Consider the following 24724-nt stretch of genomic DNA (forward strand, 5'->3'; position numbering starts at 1 on the left):
GGTCAACACAATGGCCTTATAAACCAGAAGCTTTGTTGACTTCCAAAGGTCTCTGTTGTCAAGGACACGGCACAGCTTGAAGGCAGTGCTGGCACATTTGACTCGGTGTTGGACTTCCTCATCGATGGTAGTCCCTTGGGAGGGATGGCTGCTGAGATAAGGGAAGTGGTGCACATACTCCAGAGCCATCCCAACTACGTGGATGGCACAAGAGATGCTCAATTGGCCAGGGGAGGGTTGGTGAAGGACCTTCGTCTTGGCAATGTTTAAGGACAGGCCAAGCCTCTTTTTTGAGGTGTTGAAGAGGCCAAGTATCCTTTGCATGTCCCGTACAGAGTGACCACACAGCAGTCACCCGCAAACTGAAGGCCACGGATGTCCATGATGGTGAGTTTTGTTTTTGACTGCATCAAGATTGAAGACCTTCTCATCCTGGCGATACTGAATGCTGACAACAGGTGCTAGGTCACCTCGGATGAGATGGATGGTCAGGTAAATGGTGAACAAGGTGGGGGTGATTACACAAGCTTGTTTGACCCCGGTCTGGATGTGAAAGGTGTCAGTTTCAGATCCTCCACTCAGGTCAGTGGTGGTCATGTTGTCATGCAGGAGTCTCAAGGTGGTGACAAACTTCAATGGGAACCAAAGAGCTGGAGGACGATCCATAGAGCTTCACAATTTAAAAAAATCAAACGCCTTGGTCAGGTCAATGAGGGTGAGGAACAATTCTTGATTTTGCTCCCGACATTTTTCCTGGATCTGTCTAGCCACAAAGACCATGTCCGCAGTACCCCGGGGAGGTTGGAAGCCACACTGGGATTCCGGGAGGATCTCCCCAGTGACCAGAGGAAGACGGTTCAGGAGGATGCAGGCCAGGGTCTTACCCACGATGGACAGAGAGAAATCCCCCTGTAGTTTTCACAATCAGATTTGTCCCCCTTCCTGTGGAGAGTAATGATGGTCACGTTCCTGAGATCCCGGGGGGTGTCCTCTTCCTCCCAGAGGCAGAGGATGAGTTTGTGTGTGGTAGGTTGTGTTTAATGAACCTTATAGAGTTTTTCGAGGAGGTTACCAAGAAAGTAGATGAAGGAAAGGCTGTGGATGTTGTCTACATGGACTTTAGTAAGGCCTTTGACAAGGTCCCACATGGGAGGTTAGTTCAGAAGGTTCAGACACTTGGTATCCATGGAGGGGTTGTAAACTGGATTCGACATTGGCTGTGTGGGAGAAGACAGAGAGTGGTAGTGGATGATTGCTTCTCAGACTGGAGGTCTGTGACTAGTGGTGTGCCTCAGGGATCTGTACTGGGACCATTGTTGTTTGTTGTCTATATCAATGATTTGGATGATAATGTGGTGAATTGGATCAGCAAGTTTGCTGATGGCACTAAGATTGGAGGCGTTGTGGACAGCGAGGAAGGCTTTCAAAGCTTGCAGAGAGATCTGGACCAACTGGAAAAATGGGCCAGAAAATGGCAGATGGAATTTAATGCGGAAAAGTGTGAGGTGTTACATTTTGGAAGGTGAAACCAAGGTAGGACATACACAGTAAATGGTAGGGCACTGAGGAGTGCGGAGGAACAAAGGGATCTGGGAGTTCAGATACATAATTCCCTGAAAGTGGCGTCACAGGTAGACAAGGTTGTAAAGAAAGCTTTTGGCATACTGGCCTTCATAAATCAAAGTATTGAGTATAGGAGTTGGGATGTTACGGTGAGGTTGTATAAGACATTGGTGAGGCCAACTTTGGAGTATTGTGTGCAGTTCTGGTCGCCTAACTACAGGAAGGATATCAGTAAGATTGAGAGAGTGCAGAGAAGATTTACTAGGATGTTGCTGGGTCTTAAGGAGTTGAGTTACAGGGAAAGATTAAACAGGTTCGGACTTTATTCCTTGGAGCGTAGAAGAATGAGGGGAGATTTGATAGAAGTTTACAAAATTGTGAGGGGTATAGGCAGAGTAAATGCGAGTAGGCTCTTTCCACTTAGATTGGGAGAGATAAACACGAGAGGACTTGGCTTTAGGGTGAAAGGGGAAAGGTTTAGGGGGAACATTAGGGGGAACTTCTTCACTCAGAGAGTGGTGAGAGTGGTAAATGTGGGCTCACAAGTTTTAAGAATAAATTGGATAGATACATGGATGGGAGAGGTCTGGAGGGTTATGGACTAGATGCAGGTCAATGGGACTAGCGGAATAATATTTCAGCACAGACTAGAAGGGCCGAATGGCCTGTTTTCTGTGCTGTAGTGTTCTATGGTTCTAGTGGAGTTGTGATATGAGCTGATAACGGCCAACGTGGTAGATCTCTGCAGGTATCCCATCTAGCCCACAAACTTTGTTGGTTTTAATCTGTTGGATGGCCCACTTAAGGTCATCAATGGTTGGTGGAACGCTGAGGGAATCCTCCGCAGGTAGTTGTGGGACAGCTTGGAGTGTCTCCTCCGATATGGTGGAGTCCCGATTGAGGAGCAGTTTCAAGTGCTCCTTCCAACGCTGATGGATGGCGTCATCGTACTTGAGGAGCCGGAAGCCATCCTGTGATTGGAGAGAGTTTTGTCCGGTTGAGCGGGGTCTATAGATCGTTATGGTAGCCTGGAAGAAGTTGCGCTTGTCATGTTGGTCGGCACTGGCCTGAATCTCGTGGACCTTCTCCACCCATCAGTTGTTCTTCATGTCTCGAACACGTCGCTGGACCTCAGCCTTCAGTTGTTGGTACACTGCCCTCATTTGCCAGGTAGGTGGGTGACTTTGCCAGGCAATGAAGGCTGCTCGCTTCCACTCGAGGACACTGCAGATCGCGATGTCATTGGCCTCGAACCAGTCCTGGCTCCATTATTGCACAAACCCGATAGTCTATGCGCAGGTGTCTAAGACAGCAGTAATAATCTCTGGATTATTACCTGAGCCACAAGCAAATTGAAGTAAGGTAAATAAGATTAGAGAGTTAAATGTGTGGTTCAGAGATTGGTGTGGGAGGAATGGGATTTGATTCATGGGGCACTGACAACAGTACTAGGGAAAGTGGGAGCTGCACCATTGGTACGATCTTCACCTGAACCATACTTGGAACAGTGTTCTGGCGAGTTGCAAGTGGGGGCAAGGGATCAAGTGAGGGATGATGTGATAAATTAAAGAGAGAGGACAAGGCAAGTGAGCAAGGTAGCAATAAGGGAATTGATAATCTGAGTGTGGCAGGAAAGGAGAGCGTACAAATTTTAGAGTACACCAGTAGAGTAGGTCTAACCATCTTCAACTGCTTTATCAATGACCTTCCTCCCATCATAAGGTCAGAAGTGGAGATGTTCGCTGATGATTACACAATGTTTAGGACCATTTGCAACTCCTCAGATACTGAGTCCATGTCCAAAGACCTGGACAATATCTAGGTTAGGGCTGACAAGTGGCAAGTCACATTCTCGCCACACAAATGCCAGGCAATGACCATCTCCAACAAGAGAGAATCTAACCATCGTCCCTTGACATTCAATGGCATTGCCATCGCTGAATCCCCCACGATCAACAGCCTGGGGGTTACCATTGACCAGAAACTGGACTGGACTAGCCATATAATTACTGTGGCTACAAGAGCAGGTCAGAGGCTAGGAATCCTGTGGCGAGTAACTCACCTCCTGACTCAGCAAAGCCTGTCCAGCATCTACAAGGCACAAGTCAGGAGTCTGATAGAATACTCTCCACTTGCCTGGATGAGTGTAGCTCCAACAACACTCAAGAAACTTCACACTATCCAGGACAAAGCAGCCTGCTTGATTGGCACCCCATCCACAAACATTCACTACCTCCACCACCTACGAACAGTGGCAGCAGTGTGTACCATCTACAAAGTGCACTGCAGGAGCTACCAAGCCTCCTTAGACAGCATCTTCCAAACCCACGGCCACTACCATCTAGAAGGACAAGAGCAGCAGACCATGGGAACAACACCTGGAAGTTCCCCTCCAAGTCACTCACCATCCTGACTTGGAAATATATTGTCGCTCCTTCACGGTCACTGGGTCAAAATCCTGGAACTCCCTCCCTAACAGCATTGTGGGTGTACCTACACTACCTGGACTGCAGTGGCTCAAGGAGGCAGCTCACCACCACCTTCTCAAAGGCAATTAGGGATGTGCAATAAATGCTGGCTTAGCCAGCGACGGCCACATCCCAAGAATACATTTTAAAAAAGATAAGGCCAGAGGTTGTGAAAATAATAAAGAGACAGAATTAAAGGCACTCTGAATGCACACGGCATTTGTAACAAGGCAGATGAATTGACGACACAAATGGAAGTAAACAGGTATAATCTAATTGCCATTAGGGAGATGTGGCTGCAGGGTGACCAAGGCTGGGAGCTAAAAGTTCAAGAGTATTCAACATTTTGGAAGGATAGGCAAAAGGAGGTGGGGGTAGCGCTATTAATTAAGGATGAGATTAGTGAGAAAGGATCTTAGGTCAGAAGATCAAGATGTAAAATCAGTTTGGGTGGAGCTACAAAACAGAAAGGGGCAAACAACAATGGTAGGAGTTGTTTATAGGCCACCAAACAGTAGTGGTAATGTAGGGCACAGTATAAATCAGGAAATTAGAGGTGCATGTAGCAAGGGTAATACAGCAATCAAGGCGACTTCAATCTACATATAGACTGGGTAAATCTAATTAGCACTAATTCCTGGAATGTACATGAGATGGTTTTCTAGAGTAGTATGCTGAGGAACCAACTACATAACGGGCTATTTTGGATCTAGTGTTGTGCAATGGGAAATGGCGAATTAGTTATCTCATTGTAAATGAGCCTCGAGGGAAGAGTGACCATAACATGATGGAATTTTACATCAAGTTTGAAAGTGATGTAGTTCAATCCGAAATTAGGGTCTTCAATCTATAAGGAAACTACGAAGGTATGAGGGGCAAATTGGCTGTGGTAGATTGGGAAACTATTTTAAAAGGTATAATGGTAGACAGGCAATGGCTAGCATTTAAAGAATTAACACATGTTTTACAACAAATGTACATTCCTTTGAGACACAAAAACCCAGCAGGAAAGGTGATCCAACCATGGTTAACAAGTGAAGTTAAAGATTGTATTAGGTCAAAGGAAGAGGCTTAAAAAGTTGCCAAAAAAGTAGTAAGCCTAAGGATTGGGAGTATTTTAAAATTCAGCAAAAGAGGACCAAGAAACTGATCAAGATAGAGAAAATAGAATATGAAAGTAAACTAGCAAGAAATATAAAAACAGACTGTTAAAGTAAAAAGGAAAAGATTAGAAAAGACAAATGTGGGCCCATTACAGGCAGAGACAGAATTTATAATGGGGAATAAATAAAAATGGCAGATAAACCAAACAAATACTGTGTGTTCTTCTTCACGGAAGAAAATACAAAAATCCTCCCAGGAATACTAGAGAACCAAGGCACCAGTAAGGATGAGGAATGAACAGAAATTAGTATTAGTAAAACGTAGTGCTAGATAAATTAATGGAACTGAAAGTTGGCGAATTCCATGGGTCTGATGATCTACATCCCAGAATGTTGAAAAAGGTGTTGTAGAGATAGTGGATGCATTGATGGTCATTGTCCAAAATTCTATAGATTCTGGAAAGCTTTCTGCAAATTAGAAGGTAGCAAATGTAGCCCCACTATTGGAGAAAGGAGGGAGAGAGAAAATAGGGAGCTACAGGCATGTTAGCCTGACATCAGTAGTAGGGAAAATGCTAGAACCTATTACAAAGGACTGGACACTTGGAAAATGATGGTAAGATTGGGCAGAGTCAACATGGATTTATGAAAAGGAAATCATGTTTGACAAACCTTTTAGAATTTTTTGAGGATGCAACTAGCAGAATAGATAAGGTAGAAACCAGTGGATGTGATGTATTTTGATTTTCAGGAGACTTTCGATAAGGTCCCACAACAGGAGGTTAGTAAGCAAAATTAAAGCACATGGGTTTGGGGGTAATATACTGGCATGGATTGAGAATTGGTTAACGGATAGAAAACAGAGTAGGAATAAACAGGTCATTCTCAGGTTGGCAGGTTGTAACTAGTGGGGCACCACAAGGATCAGTGTTTGGGCTCCAGCCTACACAAGCTATATCAATGATTTGGATGTGGGGACCAAATGTTATATTTCCAAGTTTGCTGATGACACAAAACTTGGTGGGAACGTGGGTTGTGAGGGGGATGCAAAGAGGCTGCAAGGGGATTTAGACAGGCTAAGTGAGTGGGCAAGAACATGGCAGATGAAATATAATGTTGGTAAGTGTGAGGTTATCCACTTTGGTCAGAGGAACGGAGGTGCAGAGTATTCCTTAAATGGTAAGAGATTGGGAAGTGTTGATGTTCAAAGGGACCTGGATGTCTTTCTTCATGAGTCACTGAAAGCTAGCAAGCAGGAGCAGCAAACAATTATGAAAGCAAATGGTATACTGGCCTTTATTGCAAGAGGATTTGAGTACAGGGATAAAATATCTTGCTGCAATTGTATAGAGCCTTGCTGAGACTACACCTGGAATATCGTGTACAGTTTTGGTTTCCCAATATACTTGCCACAGAGGGAGTGCAACAAAAGTTCAGCAGACTGATGTTGGGATGGTGGAATTGTCCTTTGAGGAGAATTTGAGACAACTGGGCCTGTCATTCTTCTAAACTCTAGAGAATAGAAGTGATTTCATTGAAACATACATATTTCTTACAGGGCTCGACAGGGTAGATGCAGGAAGGATGTTTTCCCTGGCTGGGGGACTCTGAAACCAGAGGTCATAGTCTCAGAATACGAGGTAGGCCATTTAGGACTGTGATGAGGAGAAATTTCTTCAGTCAGGGGGTGGTGAATCTTTGGAATTCTCTACCCCAGAGAGCTGTGGAGGCTGAGTCACTGAGTATGCTCAAGACAGGGATTGATGGGTTTCTAGATATTAAAGATATCAAGGGATACGGATATAGTGTGCGAAAATGGTATTGAGGTGGAAGATTAGCCATGATCTAGTTGAATGGTGGAGCAGACTCGAAGAGCTGAATGGCCTACTCCTGTTTCTATGTCCTTGAACACAGCTTGGAGCCTCCTTGTTATTAGCTGCTTTTTAGGTCAATGAGCACATCTGCCCTCATGTGGGCAATGAATATATAGCAGGTATTAATCTTAGAATTCCATCTATAGTGATGGGATGTAGCATGAATGATGAAACATTGACTATCCTAGCCCAATTTGCAAAGGAATCAGTACACACACATACAAACTGCCTAGCTCATCAACTAAACAGAAAGGAGGCTGCAGTGAATGGAATGGGGAATAAAGGGATCACAGGTCCACATCAAGATGATTGTAATTTAGATTTAAGATACACCCTGTGTGGGCTCAACAGTCTACCTTTCACTACCTTCAAGGTACTGCAAAGTCGCAAAGGTCCCATGATTCAAAGTATTTTGACTGTTAGAGCTATTATTAAAATCCCTCCCAAATGGCCAGTCTACCCCTCGTAGGTTTAGGGTGGGAACAGACTCAGCCATACAGGGAAAGCCAGATTTCCCGACTGCCCTATGAATGGTTTTGTCGCACTGAATCATGAGTGTCCCCTTTATCCTCCCACGAGAATTACGCCAATCCCATCGCTTTGCGCATCATGCCAGCATGCCCTACAGCGTGGGTCTCAGTGATAATTTGCAATCCAATTTCCTGATTTAGAAATACAATTAAAATGCACTCCTGCATTAAAGTTAAATGATTCGTGCTCACCTTGCCTTCATCACGTGCAGTCTCAGCATCAGGATCTCCCAGGGCAACAATGCCATTGTTGAGAGCAAAGCACTGATTATTTCCACCTTAGCCTTCCTTATAAAAAGGTACCCCTTCAATGTTTCACCAGAGTACGGCCGTGTAATGGTCGTCACTTGTTTAGCAATCCGGAATCCTAGACTAGAACTCCAGGGAAAACACAAGTTCAGAATGAGATTTAAGTTTAAAGAAAAATCTGGAAATGTAAGTCTGGTCTCAGTAAAAGTCAGATTGCAGTAAAAGCCCAATTGGTTCACTCATATCCTTAAAGGAAGCCTGCCACGTTGCTGGCCAATATGTGACTCCCATATGTCTCAACTGCATTCTGAAACAGCCTAGCAAGCCACTCAGTTATATCAAACCTCAGGGCAGCTAGGGATGGGATACTGCCATCCTGAGAATGAGTGTGAAGAAAAATCGCACACTAACCTGAATAGCAGCTATTGGCTGGGTCCTGGCTACAGCAGGAACAATTGATTTCCTCCGACGCACTCCCAGCCCCTCGTACCCTTAATTTTCCAACTGCTGCCGGGGAGTGAGGGGATCCACCAAAGTATCAGGTCCAGATCCAAGACGTTCATGTTTTTGAGAGATTTGGTGATGTGTTCAGATGCAGCTGTGCCACCAACGTCCTAATTCCCACATCAGGGACTGGGACCCTCATCAAAATAGACAGGAAATATCCAATGGCTAGCCTTTATATGACACCTTTCAATTTAATAAAACACCACCCAAGGAGCTTTACAGACAGAACAGATGCTCAGGGGGCTTGTCCACAAGTTGTGCTTGTGCTCAGCTGTGAACTATGATTTCAAGGCCAGTTACTAAAGATTGCTCACCATTTCCTGAAATAAAACCAATCTGAATGCCATTATAAAGTAAAATACAGCAGTCACTGTAAATTTTAGACCAAGTGTTAGAAGCACCGGTCAGTCAGCATTGCGGAGAGTACAGATAAGCTAATGTTTTGGGGATAGACCCATGTGCAAAAAAACTGAACATGAGGCAGGCATGGAAAAAGTAAAAGACACAATCAGATTGCAGAGTCTACGGAACAATCACAAGCCTTGAAGCAGGAAGAGAAAGATTATATTTGTAAAACAATGTAGACAGGAATTCTTAACAGTAATTCTATTTTATCAGAATGATTTTGTTTCATCTCAAGACTCCAATAAATAACCTGAACATAAAATCCACAGAATTTTAAAATGTTCCATCTGCTGTCAGACAGTTATGAGCTGCCCAATCGGATGTTTTCTCTTACTGTACTGCTGCAGGTGGCCAACTTTACACTTTCCTCTTATGAATAAGATTTGTGGATCAATCCAATATCAACAAATGGAGGAGGTGTTACTAATAGGCATGGGGTGCACAAAACCCAAATACAAATTATATTAAGACATGATTTGCAGGGTCAATGAAAACACAACATTGCCCACCTGTCAGAGGAAGCTTTAAGTGTGCAATTGGAGGGTCCCTCTCCAGGGTCACTCTCAAGGGTGAAGTGTGAACAGGATTTGGTGAGAGTCAGGATAAGATTGGACTCAATGCCACATGTGCTTAAACCAGCGTGACACATGATTGGAGTCAGTTTGTGGAAGCAATTGATGGGAGGAAGGGCCAGTTTTACGGAACATCCAGGCTGCGATGCCCACTATTCAGTGCATCCTGGACTGGCAATTGGCACATCATAGGATCGTCTCTGTCCCCATGAGATTCAGCTAAGTTGCATGAATCTGGTTGAATGGGGTGATCGGTGGGGGGGAGAAGTTTAATCACTCAGTTGACAGAAACCAGCTACTCATTTTTCTGTAATTATATTCCTACTACCAATACATCAAATACAAATTTACATGGAAAACTCCCATTATAAATGTGAGCATGGGAATTCATGATGTCAAAAAGTTGGTGAAAACAGAACAGGAAAATAAGGCTTTGCCAGCTGGATGCTGTTGCAGACTCGAGGCTTCTTTCATGTTATGGCTATGGGTACAAAAACAATGTGGAGAAATGAAATGCCCAGAGGCAGATCACTACCACTATGGGTACAATGGACTCAGGCTGTGACGAGCAGCTTCACAGAGGTTCATGGCAGCAGCAACACATCTGGAGTGAACTGACGTAAGAACGAAGCAGTCAGTTTCTTGTAACTCCTGATTTTTACCCTGACTTCTTTTTAGGGTTTCTTTCCCCCCACTCACTCACAAACAGCACTCTTGAACAAGTGGATGGCTAGCTAGGTGAACTGCCTTCCACAGTCTGTAAAGCACTGCTGGTGACTGCTTGTTGACTGCAAAGTCCATCGCTTAACCTGATAGAGAATCCAAAATTGGCAATCGTACAGGGGTAACTGCTACTATGAACATCCAACCTACAGGGATGTGCGCAGTAGTATAATACATCATATATAAACGGTTCAGATTTACAATAGGGCCAGTTACTGTACTCAATCACAAGAAATCCCAAAACCACCATGTGCAGGAGACAAGATGGCACGATAACTGGAAATTTGGAGCTGGGTGCAAACTAGAAAGTACAAACCCTGACTATTCATACTGGCTGACCAGGGTGGCAATATTCTTTATCATACTTCAAATAGAGTAGGAAATTTGCAGAAAATATCAAATACCATTTTCATGGTTTAAGTCTCAGGAAAGGAGTGTCCTTCTTGAATTTATGAATGCATTCATCACCATCACAATGCAACTTACCAATATATATTCATTTCAAAGCAATGGATCAACCCAGGATTTGATAAGTTTAGAAACAGATCTACCCATTTCCTTGATTACACTGGTTGGCAAGCCTCTGAGGTCTGCTGTGATAACTGTAGTTCCAAAACTATAAACAGAGCTACAGATTAGATCATTTAATGAATATATATTCCACTCAAGAATGCGGTCACCAACACTGCCAAATGAACAACAATCTCCCTATTCAAATGCACCGCTGTGCTAAGGCGGAAACAGAAACCGGAGGGCAGATCTGAGGAGACATTTGGAAAGAAATGTATTTATTGCATCAAAAATTAATGTCCCGTTTACAACAGCACATTGTTTTTCTTTTACAGCAGGCTGCAAAAAAAAAAATCAGCATGGAAATCCAATCCAGTAAATAGGAATTGGCAGATACAAAGTTTATCCAGGGGGGAAAAAAAAGTTAGGGAAAGGAAATGTGCATAATTACTCCAGATCACCACTGTTCAGCTCCCTTGTATTGGATACAATAGCAGTAATGTACCCCTTTCTTCAGGGGTCGTATCAAATCCCAAAGTCTTGCAATCACAAAGCTGACAATCAGGCCACGAGGCTGATGACACAAGGAAGGATTAAGTTATATCATTCCTTCTTGGGTTTCATGTGTTTAGTTGGATAATGCTCACTCGGGATCCTAAGTTCTGGTGCGGGACAGAAGCTGAGCTCAATGACTTTGAACAGAGCACTTTGAGAATACCTCAGCTATACCCTCTCTTCTCTGATCGGTTAATAAAATCTGAAACACAAAAATACTGACACATTTTGCAAGTGTTTAAAAAACCTCTCCCACCCCCCACCAAGGCCCTTGCTGTAAAGTCTGATGCTTTCACCTAGAATCTGCAAGGGAGTAGAGCAGGGAATTTGATCAATAGAAATGTTAAGCATTCACACCAGTAGAGTGAATAGATAACTTATTTTCATTCACAAACCTATTCACATTTAAAGACCTAATTAACAGACAGAACGGGAAAAAAAAGGCTGTTGTACAACATGAAATGATTACTTTAGATGTATATAAAAATAATTTCCAGAAAATTGAACCATGTTAGCAAAGCCACAAACTGGATTTTGTTCAATTTATTTTGACTTGAAAGCTTGTGTATCAGGAGCTTTCTCTTTCATACATCCAACCACACTCAGTGCATTTCTCTTTTCATCTCCTCATACACAAGGAACACAGCAATACCAGTGTTGAAAAGATAGCTCTCATATAAGATTCTAAATCATATACATTATACTGTACTATTAATTCCTTACATTACATCAGTATTAACAAGTTAGCCACACGCCCATGTTGCCTCTGTGGCAGCTGCTGACAGATAGGACCCACATTTACACCTCAAGATTGTTGAGCCCATTGGGAAGCAGCTCCTTTCCTGTAAACAGCTCTGCGCCCACCCCCGACCCTTCGCTCCCCGAGTTTAGCTGAGTAGCTGTCGAATCTCTTTGTGCATGTGGCAGAGAAAGTCCACATATGAAGCTCCACCATTCACACTCTTATCCTCCATAAGGAAGTGTTTGAAGAGCAGCTCCATCTTGTCGTCTTGCTTCACAATCATGAGCTGCAAGAAGAAGGTGGTGATTAGAAAGGAAGAACTTGCATTTAGATAGTGCTTCATCACGTCCTTGGCACATCTCAAAGCACTTTATAATTAATGGGATTCATTCTGAAGGGCAGTCACTGTTATGCTGGAAAATACAAATGACAAATTGTGCGCTGCAAGGTCCCACAAGCAGTGAATGAAATAAATGAAGGTGCTTATGTTAGGTTGGACGAGGGTTAAATGTTGGCCAGGAGACTGGGAGAACTTGTGGCTTTGCTTTGAATATCATCATGGGATCTTTTAAATTAATCTGAAAGGGTTGACAGGGTCTTGTTTTAATGTCTTGTCTGATAATGCAGCACTCCCTCCGTACTATCCTCAAGTGACAGCTTCATTTCTGACTTGTTCTTCTGGTGTTTGGAGGATACAGAAGGCACTAATTTTAGTCACTTTTAAGAGGTTTGTTAATACACAGCCATTGACGATGTTGCACAAGTGCAGCTCTCAGGACAGGGAAACTCTGTGTAAGTGGAGCGTGAGCTTGCAATACTCTGTGCAAAAAGGAGCAAACCGCCAATTCTTCCGATTGATTGGGATCATAAAAACTCAGCCAGCAGCCTTTCAGTCCTTAAAGCACTTCCAGAATGAGTCCCTCCCCGACATAACATGAAAGGTATTGAAATCAGAACGGGAAATGGAGAGCTCCATCTTACACTATTGAGTGACAGTCTGTGAAGCAGTTCTTGATTAGTACAAACCGTAAGTGTCTAAACACAGCTATGTCACCACAATCCTTCAAATCAATCCCCGATTGGTGATGCCATCCAGTTATCCAAACCATACTGAGTATGGGGCAATGTGAAAGAACACCTCACTGCACTAACCAAAGGATTGACAAGGCAATGCTAACTATAAAATGCTGGACTTCATACGTTTACCTTCATAAACCTGGGTCTCTGAGCACGTATCATATCAACCATGGACCGTAACTTTTTGGAGTATGGATTATCGAGCATTGGCAGAGTAGCCTGAAAAAGCAATGAAAGCCAAAATCAGACAGCTCACATCTATACAAAGAACAAAGCACACATTTAACAGAACTCAGCACATAACCTACTGAATGCATGATCAATAGGAAATTCATGGAACCAGGTTAATTTGTCACAGGTTTTACTGGTTTATGCACTTACTCTTAAAAAAAAATCTGAATTAGTGGGTGCTCTTTAGACATATTCTCATTTAATATTTAACGTTATTCAGAAACTAAATTCATTAACAGAATGCTGGGGCTGAAATTGGTTTTATTCTGCTGTTGTCACAAAAATGACAGCATGGCTATATTTCCACACTGAATGTAATGTCAGTTTGAATACATATCACTGCTAAAGGTGTGCTGTATTGTAAATCAGGAGTCAGGTCCAAATTTAGTTCACGTCAGGTTGGGTCCTGACGTTGGGCTAACAAGCGGCATGATTGGTTCGGTGCTGCTGGTAGTGCAGCTACATCAAATCAATGCTCCAATTGTACAAATGGCACCTTAAATACAGCTGCATTGATGTAAATATCAGCGATAATACAGAAATCAACCTGTCTGCCTTCTTCCAAACCTGGGAAAGGTTGTTTTTAGGGTTGCGGTTCTGCTAATGACAGACTCCAATTTCTGGGTGTAAATCTCAATATAATGGAGAAGCCTTGACATATTGGACAGTCTTTGTCATAAGGGAACAGGCTTGATAATGAAATCAGTTCATTGCTCATCGGACTGAAAAACTACTTTAAGGAAACTTCCAGACAAGGTTCATGTCAATGCTTCAGGCTTCCATGAAGAAAATGATCAGATTAAGAACAATCCAGAGCTGTCCATTTTCCAAGTCACATTATGCACAGAAGCACGCCTGCTACATTCATTACTTCTGATTCAAAGTCTAATATCTTTGGTATGAATTGTAACGTAGAGATAGGATTCTGAAACTCACCAGTGCAGAATCAATCTGCCCAAACGATTGCACGTTAAAGATGCTTTGGATGAGGTCATGTTGTGTGTTCATCCCCACCCAGATGAAGAGGTTCAATCCATTCTCCAACAGGTAGATGCCACCCTTCGATAAACGTTCCTCTGAGCAACGAATGGCCATTGGGAAATCATCGCTATCAACATCCATTTTGTGCTGAGAGAAAAACAGCAGACTTATGGTCATAACAAAGATTTTGTTTCTAAAAAGGCAACACCTCCAATTTGGAACTCAATAACTGAATACAGTAATTGAGAGCTCCAGAGCAGCATGCCCCCTTCGACATTTCCCAATTTAATCGGGACAGCCCAACCTCGCTAGCCATTTTCACACCCGTCCTATTCTTGACATCAAAGCAGCAACTGAGGCCGACTGCTACAACTGAGTTACAGGAAACCAAACAAAACAAATTGGCGCACTCAGGCAGATTATCCATTTTTGATGGCACATGTCGAGAGATTACCTTCGAAATTTAAATTTGCACTTCATTGCAGTCTCTAGATTAACAAAAAACGACTTTCATTTATATAGCACTTTTAGCAACCAACAGAAAGCACTTTACAGCCAATGAAGTGCTTTTAGGGTGGTCAATGTGCAATGTAGGAAACAGCACATTAATTGTTTACTGACCACAGGTAAAAGCCTCGGATAGAAGAACACATTGGTTTCTGCTACATCCATGGATGTGATGAGCTGACGGATGTAGGCACGATCGTCAGTGGAGACCTCTGCTCCAGGCTGGAGGACATCACTCTTCAGCACACAGTTCAGGTAGACAGGCAGCAGCTTCATACACTCAGGCAGTATCAGCTAGGAGGAAGATACAGTAAATGAACAAAACAACGGTAAAGGCTAAGTGTAAATTCAAAAAAATTTATTCACGGGATGTGGGTGTCGCTAAGCCAGCATTTATTATCCATCCTTAATTGCCCTTGAGAAACTGAGTGGTTTGCTAGGCCATTTCAGAGGGCATTGGAGAGTCAACCACGTTGCTGTGGGTCTGGAGGCACGCGTAGGCCAGATCATGTGAGGATGACAGGTTTCGTTAGACTTTTGTGAATTCAAATTCTACCATCTGCCGTGGTGGGATTCGAACCTGGGTCCCAGCGCATTGCCCTGGGTCTCTGGATTACTCGTTCACAATACCACTGTGCCGCCACCTCCCCTGCAACCAGGGTTAAGCAGGTCACAATTATCAACAAAGTCAAGAATTTGTTTTTTTCCCCACCCACTACAGCTGAGAAAATGGACGGGGTCTGATCAAAGCTTTAAAAGCTCAGAATGATTGTTTCTGAGTGAATAGTGAAATCATTTCTATTAGTCAGTTAGTGATCATGAGTGTCCACAAATTTACCATAGCTACAAAAATTGAGTCGCAAATTAGGAAAGAAACTTAACTCAATGGGTCTACTTAATAAACAGTAATGACACTTCAAAAATCATGATTGAAAGCGATTTGAGACATCCTGAGACACTATGTAAATACAAGCTCTTTATTTTAAGCTACTTCGTTTTTGCTGAAAGACAGACTTGCATTCTTTCACCTCAGGAGACCCCCCCAAAGAACCTTGCTGATGTAATACTTTTGAAATGTAGGCACTGATGTCCTGTAGTGAAATGCAGCAGCCAATCTATGCACAGCAGGATCCCAGAAACGGCAACATAATTGCACAGAGGGTGATTGGAATGAGGGATTTTCTGCCAATAATTGCTGAAGTGAAATCCATTAAACTTTTAGAGAGAGAATCAGACAGTTGCTTGAAAAATGGTAAATGGAAGAAAAAGTGAGACTAAACCAAGTGGTACTCATGGAGACAAGCACCAGTGCAATATTAAGTAAAAACAGAAAGTGCTGGGACAACTCAGCAGGTCTGGTAGCGTTTGTGGAGAGAGAAACAGAGTTAACATTTCGAGTGTGTGAGACTCTTCTTCAGAGGTAGAATGTGATGGGTTTATGCTGTTAAAAAAAGGGAGACGGTTAGGTGGAACAAAAGGGAAGGTCAGGGATGGGTTAAAGGACGGCAGAGATTAAATGTCATGGAACAAAAAGCAAAGGGAGTGATAATTGTTGTAGTAAAGACAAAGTATAGGTCCAGAGTAGGTGTTAATGGCAAAATAAAGGTCAGCTCAGTATGAAAGCAAAAAAAATACAAACAGGCACTTGGCGAAAAAAAAATCATAATGGAGGACAGAGTTCATGATCCAAAGCTGTTGAACTCGATGTTTAGTTCAGAAGGCTGTAAAGTGCTTCATCGGAAGATGAGGATCTGTTCCTCAAGCTGGGGTTGGGCTTCGCTGGAACATAGTAGGAGGCCAAGGGCAGAAATATGAGCATGAGGGCAAGATGGCGAAATGAAATCGAAGCAACCTGAAGGTCGGAATCATGTTTGCGGAATGAGCGGAAGTGTTTCGCAAACCAGTCACCCAGTCTTCATTTGGCATCCCAACGTAGAGGAGGCCACATTGAGAGCAGCGAATACAGTAGACTAAATTGAAAAAAGTACAAGTAAATCACTGCTTCACCTGGAAGAAGTGTTTGAGGCCTTGGACAGTGAGGAGAGGGGGTAAAAGGGCAAGTGTTACACCTGCTGAGGTTGCATGGAAAGGTTCGTGGGAAGGGGTTGAGGTGTTGGGGGTGACAGAGGAGTGAACTAGGCTGTCGTAGAGGGAATGGCCCCTCTGGAATGCTGACAGGGAGGAGAAAGTGTCTGGTGGTGGCATCATGTTTGGGATGGCAGAGGATGATCCTTTGAATGCGGAGGCTGGTGGGATAGAAATTGAGGACAAGGGGAACCCTACCATGGTTCTGGGAGAGGGGAGGGAGGGTTAAGGGTAGAAGTGCAGGAAAGGGGCTGGACACAATTGAGGGTCCTGTCAACCACAGCAGGGGGAATCCTTGTTTGAGGAAAAAGGAAGACATGTCAGAAGCACCATTGTGGAAGGTAGCATCACAAAAGATGTGACAGAGACGGAGAAACTGGGAGAATGGAATGGAGTCCTTACAGCAAGCATAGTGTGAATATTGTTTTGTGCAATATTGTTAGGCTGATGATTCTAAGACTATTAGAAATACTGCAAAATATCCAAACATCAGGAACACTGAAACTCGATTTTACCAGGTTCAAACAGAACTAGTTTCAAAAACAGGGGATGCGTCATCAAATTCCTCAAATCTGGTTAACATTGCAGAACAGAAGCAATTTTTTTTTAAACCATCTCTACCAGATTGTCTTTAGTGATTTTAAGCGGCATGTCATACAGACTGTTTAGAAATTACAAAGCTTGAGCTATTTCTGCAGTACAAAGCTGAAAGAACTTTATGCCCTCAGGATTTAAAGATGATTGTTCCCAGGGCGTGTGGGCCTCACTTGTGTGGCCCAGCATTTACTGCCCATCCCAAGATGTCCCCTTGCAGCAGGTGGCTCTTCCTCTGAACTGCTGCAGTCCGTGTGCTGGTGCCATTCTCACATAGCGGTAGGTAGGCAATTCCAGGATACTGATCAAACGACCAGGAAGAAATAGTGCAATATCTATGACATTTTTTATTCATTCATTCTCGGGATGTGGGCATTGTTGATGAGGTTGGGATATTATCCATTCGTAGTTGATCTGATATAGTGGTGCCTGCCATTTATGTCAAGCGCTGCAGTCAGTGTAATCACCAGCCCCCCCTCCAACTGCCCCCACCCCTTAGATTTCCCTCCTCCTTTCCTGTTGACTTCCATTGAAGTGTGTTCATCAGAATTGTGTGCTCCTAGCTGGCACCACAGACCGATGCTCTCTTCACTTGATCTCTTAGCAGTTGGAACACCAGGTGATATTCTTCCAATTGTAGCACCCTGACTAACTTAGCGAAGAGCGCAAATCTAACAGCCACCCTCTGACCTCTAAGGTTTAGTGCCATAGCAAAATCATGTCTTTATCTGCTAACCTAGTGAAGGAGCTGCAGAGATTAACTTTAATATGTTTATAGCCCATCGCAAGCAACTTGGAACATGTATTAGTCCAATAAAACGCAACTGACTGGATATTGCCAAGTGATAGTTTGACAATGAGGGTCTTGTGGCACAGTGATAGCAATCCTACCTCTGGGCCAGAAGCAATGGGTTCAAGTCCCACTCCAGGGTTTGATGGCCACAGAAGGTGAGTTCATAACATGGACAAGCAGGTCGATTATCAACCCGTACATTCTTCCAATATGCCTGATGACAGGTGGTAAGAGCAGGAGAGTTTCCTGGCCACCCATTCTGCAGAAGACAATAGTAAACTACTGCAGTATTTTGCCAAGCATAATCATGGGCCAATCTAATGGAAGTTCATGGTCACCAACACCCTCTTAGGGCATGGTACCTGAAGGAGGAGGATAGTTTGAGAATACATGAGTGTTATTCATCAACAGATCTCAACTACTGCTCCTAGGTGTCAGTGTGATTCGCATTTCAAACTTATGAAATCTAATCCAGTCTCTCTCCCGCTGCATTCGTGTTCCCAAGAATAGATGTGTTAAGTATGAAGAGTTGTCGTTGTTCATATTACATTTAGTCTCAATTACTAAATCATATGCAAAATGAGCACAAACAAGTAGTTAACGGCTTTCAACTACAAATATCCAACATCACCAGCGCTAGTTAAAGTTAATTTTCAAACACCAATAGTCACAAAGGCAACAAAAATTTCACTGACAAGGCTGCAAACATTTTTTGGTTCCACAAACTTCAAAACACAGGACAATAAACTTTGCAACCAAGCAGCTGTCAAATTTCAGCATTATTTTCAGCTGCGACAATATTTCTGTTTTAGTGGCATTAATTGATTAAGATCTATTGTGTTACGAACAGACAAGAACTTAAGAACTTGCATATATTTAGTGTTCTTATGGCCATAAGGCATCCCAAAGTGTTTCACTGTAAAAGCACTTTTTGAATTGCAATCATCTTTGTAACGTAGGGAACGCAGCAATTTTTACACAGCAAGCTCCCATAAACAGCAACCAGTTAAATCATCAGATAGTCTGTCTGAGAGGCAAATATTTATCAGGATACCAGGGAGAACTCCCCTGCTATTCTACAGTGCCCTGGGATCGATCTTAGCCACCTGAGGGGGCAGATGGTTTAACGTCTAATTCAAAGGATGGCACTTCCATTGGTGCAACTTTATCTCAATGCTGTAATGACATTTCAGCCTAGATTATGTGCTCTAGTCCATGGAGTGAGGGCTTGAACCACAACCTTCTGACTCTGAGGTGAAAGTACAATCAGCAAGCCAATGCTAAATAATTAACCAAAATATTTAATTTTTTATTATTTCTTTTTTTAAAAAAAACGACAGCCAAAACAGAGGTACTCAATGGATTCAATTTCCTCTGCAAACAAAAAGGTTGGATAACTGAAGCCAGAATGAGATGGTATATTTCATTTCACTTTGGAGAAGAAATTTTTTTGATACTCGGCGGACACCTACAGTGTTGAGAATGGAATGCTGCCCTTCCTCTTCTGTTCACTACGTTTCCTGTAGCCAGTGTCAGCATTCAGTATTCCCAGGTCGGAGAGTTTTAATTAAGAAATAACTTATCAAGGTTTGATTTGACAGGGACAGCAGCTGAATGGTCAAGTGGATGCCCAGTAGGTTTGAAGAAGCCTCATGTATATGGCACATGAGTAACTATGGACTTTCATAGTATGTAACTCGATACAACTCACAGCTTATTTGCCTTCTCTTACTGCAACTAAACACTGCTCTATTTAACACATAACCATTCTTTGGTTCACTGCCCTCATAGCAGTTACCGTTGCATTTTATTGTATCTTCACTTATTGCCACCAGGTAACTAAAACGAACCTGCAAGCCATCTTGCCTTCATAGAAGTGTGCACCAGATGAATCTTTGGGCCACAGATAAGACTTAAAATCAAGGTTTGCATTTACTTTAAATTACTGATTGAGGATTTAACCAAGGAGTTAACAGTACTAAAAACAGAGTGGTAAATTCAAACAGGACAGAGAAAACAGTAAGAATAAATGCAATTAGCGATGAGTTGCCTGGACTTAAAGAGCCAGACAGATTGCGAGGGTTTTGGGGGAATTAGTGATGTCCTGGGACTATAATGAATTACAATGGTTGCAATGTTTCTCAGTACCGGCACTTGCCTTGCTTCCTATTTGGGTGTCGTCTGTAAACCTGGGGAGATTCGTTAGCGATACCCGCGTTCCAGACATTAATGCATGTCAAAAATCTCGAGGTCAGGTGCCCCTGGGCTCCATGCTCAACCTCCTCATAACATAGAAACTTCCCATTTGTGGCTGCCCTTGATTTCTGTTTTCCAGTTAAATTTCCATTTTTTGACAAGAAAAATATGGAATCATTCAGCACAAGAGGTGACTGGTTGGCCCAGCATACGTGGGCCACCTCTTCGAAAGCGGCGTCCATTTTTGTCCCATACCCCAGCTTTTCACCCCATAACCTGCAAGTTAGTTCTCCTGCCTAACATTATGGCGAGACCTGGCCTATGGTCAGCTATTTCCAGAGGTAGCTTTTCATTGTTGTAATTCATTTACTATTCAAAACAAGGTAAAATTTTCCCAGGAACTGGTCACTGGTTGGTTTACATTACTAACATTTGATGCAGCCATTTATTATAGTCCAGTATTCTACTGGTATATTATATATTGCATATTATCATTGGGACCCAGAAAGCTGAGTTAAACATAAGTACTGCAGCCTACCTGGGACTGAAAATAAGGCAAAAGTTCAAAACCATGCAGTGGTACACCTAGCCAAAATGACAAACAAACTAAAAACAAAATACTGCAGACGCTGGAAATCAGAAATAAAAACAGAAAATACTGGAAAAACTCAGCAGGTCTGACAGCATCTGTGGAGAGAGAAACCGAGTTAATGCTTCAGGCACATATGAAGAAGGGTTATATAGACTTGAAACGTTAACTCTGTTTCTCTCTCCACAGATGCTGTCAGACCTGCTGAGTTTTTCCAGCATTTTCTGTTTTTATGGCAAACAAACTAAATGGTTTTAAAATGCCAGAACTTTTGTGGTTTTTTTTCTTTCATGGGGTGTGGGCATCGCTGGCTAGGCCGGCACTTATAATGTCCATCCCTAATTGTCCTTGAGTTGGTGGTGGTGAGCTGCCTTCTTGAACCGCTGCAGTCCATGTGCTATAGGTACACTCACAGTGCTGTTAAGGAGGGAGTTCCAGGATTTTGACCCAGCGACAGTGAAGGAATGGCTATTTCCAAGTCAGGATGTTATGTGGCTTGGAAGGGAACTTGCAGATGGTGGTGTTCCCATGCATCTGCTGCCATTATCCTTCTAGGTTGTGGGGGTAACGGATTTGAAAGATGCTGTCAAGGAGCCTTGTTGAGTTGCTGCAGTGCGTCTTGTAGATGGTAAACACTGCAAAGCATTAGCCTGGGTCTCTGGATTACTAGTTGGGTGACAGCACCACCAAACCACCAGCGCCACCCCGCCTCGGTATCCACAAAGAATATTGAAATTGATCCAGCTTAAACATGATCAAGTGCGGAAAAAGCAAATTTTTTTGAGCGACAGCACCCTGGTTAAAATAAATAATTTCAAACTTCCACACAAACTGGAAACTCCCTCAATCCTCCCCATTGGACTCCTGATTAACAAGGGTGTTTCCATCCTTTCCTTATTTATAAACAGCCCTGCTCTTTCTGAACTATATGGTGATTTACGGGACAAATCAACGTCAGTATTTGGCTATTGAAACACGATTATCTTTAACCTAATTTAACCATTTAATATCTACATATTTCAATCTGAGCACATCAAGCTTAGCTTCTGGTAGTGGCAATTTGAAGAGTTTTCTTCTTCCCAATATCAACGATAGATAACGTGCAGCAAATATCTGCCCAAACCTCAGAAAATCCAAGTAAGTAATGGCTAAACCACATTTCATTCACCCAATGACACAACTTAAGTAAGCTACCGATGACTGCAATGATGACCAAAACCAATTAGCCCAAGGTTTTGAGAATATTAGCCATATTTTAATCCAACTATGCCACACTGCCAGCCTCTGTGATAATCTCAATCCCTGGTAACGGCTGTATTTAAAGGTTAGATACATTCTCAGCACTCTTCCTCCAAAACCCTATTAACATTTCCATTTTTGAAAAGGACTTTGTGTGATTAAATTATTCTCCAATTTCAGACCAGTAGAAACAAGTTGTGGTGTCCCACAGCCTGTGATGTGTCAGCAATTGGTTCCAATTCATGGTCAAAGAGCATAGGCACTGACAGCAGGAGCAGAGTTTTGTTCATGGTTGTTGATTGAGGACCAAACATTCTCTAATGCTAATGCGGTATTCTTTCCAGACCTACTGTTCAGACAACTTCCAAAGTAGCCAGTTTGCGTTTAAACTAACATGCCATTTGCTGTGCCAGCCTAAAAACAGTGGCTTGGAATCAATGCTACTTGCCTACCTGTCCAGCTGATGATGGACTTGCACAATTCTTGCGGTAGCAGGCAAGGATCTGAGCGGACTGGTTAATTAAGGTATCTCGTACGGTCTTTGTGGGATTGCTCAGGACGCCACGATATGCTGAAAAAAATGAGAAAATGGGTTTCTAGTGTTAAACCAACAGTAACACAAAGTGACAGCATGTCAGACGTGAATTGGATGGTTTAAAAACTTCAAACCCATTCTACTAGCAAATCTCTCAACACTTAAACCAAGTCTTTCATCCACTGAAATTGAATTACAAACTTCAAGGACTCCCAACAGGGCATTTATTTCCAACATGGTAGGAAGCTGATTTTCACCAACTCTCCAGAGTTTCCAATAATTAAACATCATATCTTCTGGAGGTTGCTGCAAGCAAACCTAGGGAAAAAATCATTACAAGTGCTATTTTTTCCACTTTCTTTGAACGCTTTAACTTATTAGTAATAAAAATATTGGTTCAATGTTACCCAATGAATTGTGCCCAATAATCGTTAATTAGAACTGGTATACAAAGATAGGTCGGATTGTTTTTAAACACAAACTTTATACCAAACAAATTTTAAACTAAATTTAATAACTCCCACTATAATTTTTAAAGAGTGCTGGTGCATTGCATAATAACAGGATAAAAATGCTGCCTTTAGCAATATGATATTAAACCGCAATAAAAAAAATTATTCCACAATAAGTTTTTAGCAGTTGTAAACTACCATATACAGAAGTGTTTCCTGCTGCAATCAGCAGCTTTAAATCTAGAGTTTTTGCATTTAAATGAATTTAAGGTATCCGACCGAGTATCAATATACACCTGTACCTAACTAGACTGCTGGCTTTGACATTAAGATGCATTGTTTATTGGCTCCGAGTAAAGGGTCAAAAGCCTTATTACTGACATTGTGTGGAGCTTGGACACCTTCACAGACAACGACTGCATTGGACACTAGTTTTTGTTCAAGGAAACATGAGCTTAAATGAAAGGCAGTAATTTGAAACTCAGCTGCTAAACGGTAAGCATCTAAATAATGGCTGGAGATCAGGATCAAAAAACAATCACTATTTTTCTACCCCAACTTGGGCAATATTCCTGGATTTTTCAGTAGACTCAGAGTATACATAAGAATAAGCGCTGTTTAAGGTGCTTTATAAACAGAACTAAATTTGGAAAGTTGTATGGCTTTTCATGTCATTAGAGACCAAGTAGCTGACAATTATTTGAAACCAGATACTAGATTCCAGCCTTGGATTTTGTTGAATCGTTTCTATAGTAAACTGCAGTATCATTTTCCACCTCTTCTGAAATTGTCAAGTGGAGGGCTCTTCAAATACCTCAGCGTAACCATAACTGACTTTTCAGTCTAGGTAAACGGCAGGAAATCACAGTCATACATAATCCTATTCTCAGGAGACATCTATGCATCCACACTGCCCAACAGATATCCTTGAGATAATTATAACTATTAGAGCAGCAATCTTGACTGGCTGACCTTCCTCTCTGCCACCCAAGGACAGCAAGACTAACTGTCACACCCTGAACACCAGCTGAGAGATCAGCCGGCTCCTACAACATTATTTTTCCAAGACAAGCTCACAGTATCAACAACGAGCCGAGTTCACTGCCTTCTGCATAAAGGCAATTTCTGACATAGAAGGCAAGGTCGAATTCTGGCAGCATCTTACCCAATTTCACAAAGTAGTTGATAAGTGTGTCAGTCTCACAGTTTCTGTACAGATCAGCAAGCTGAGTACAACAATTAAGGGATAGGTTGTGTATACGTAACCTCCTCTGTCCACTGCAACTGGTATAGAGCAAAGCGCACTGTGGAGATGGAGGAAAGAAAGGGAAAATGTTCATTTATCAAATGCATTGGTGCAGCAAAAATAACTTTGAAATTTATTTCAGCAAATCCTGAAAGAGAATCTGTGAAGAATAAATTCGTGAACTGCACACAGATCCTGTTTTAATACAAGAGGTAAAAAAAATGCCTCCATACTTCTAACATTTACAAAGTCACTATCAGAAGCACAAATATTAAATACAGATGACTACGCTGCCTGAAGAAGATTCAGTGTTAACTTTCAATACTAGCCGGGGGGAAAAATAGGCCCTTTCAAATAGCTGGCACAGGCACAATGGGCCAAATGACCTCCTTCCATGC

At 42.4% G+C, this 24724-nt stretch overlaps 1 protein-coding gene across 3 annotated transcripts in view; it reads right to left on the reverse strand.

Moving 5' to 3' along the window:
• Window positions 1–10761: 10761 nt before the first annotated feature.
• The window catches only part of LOC144668639 (protein transport protein Sec24C-like), a 76307-nt gene continuing 62344 nt past the window's right edge, over window positions 10762–24724 (reverse strand). For all 3 annotated transcript variants that reach the window (XM_078530883.1, XM_078530882.1, XM_078530884.1), the window contains 6 exons: window positions 24246–24384; window positions 22546–22664; window positions 14712–14891; window positions 14046–14237; window positions 13008–13097; window positions 10762–12087 (listed from right to left, as the gene is read on the reverse strand). In XM_078530883.1, the coding sequence (XP_078387009.1) occupies window positions 11947–12087; window positions 13008–13097; window positions 14046–14237; window positions 14712–14891; window positions 22546–22664; window positions 24246–24384 (861 nt within the window). In that variant the 3' untranslated portion in view covers window positions 10762–11946. The remainder of the gene's footprint in view (window positions 12088–13007; window positions 13098–14045; window positions 14238–14711; window positions 14892–22545; window positions 22665–24245; window positions 24385–24724) is intronic.

This window comes from Cetorhinus maximus, chromosome 27 (assembly GCF_964194155.1).
Source record: "Cetorhinus maximus chromosome 27, sCetMax3.hap1.1, whole genome shotgun sequence".
NCBI lineage: Eukaryota > Metazoa > Chordata > Chondrichthyes > Lamniformes > Cetorhinidae > Cetorhinus > Cetorhinus maximus.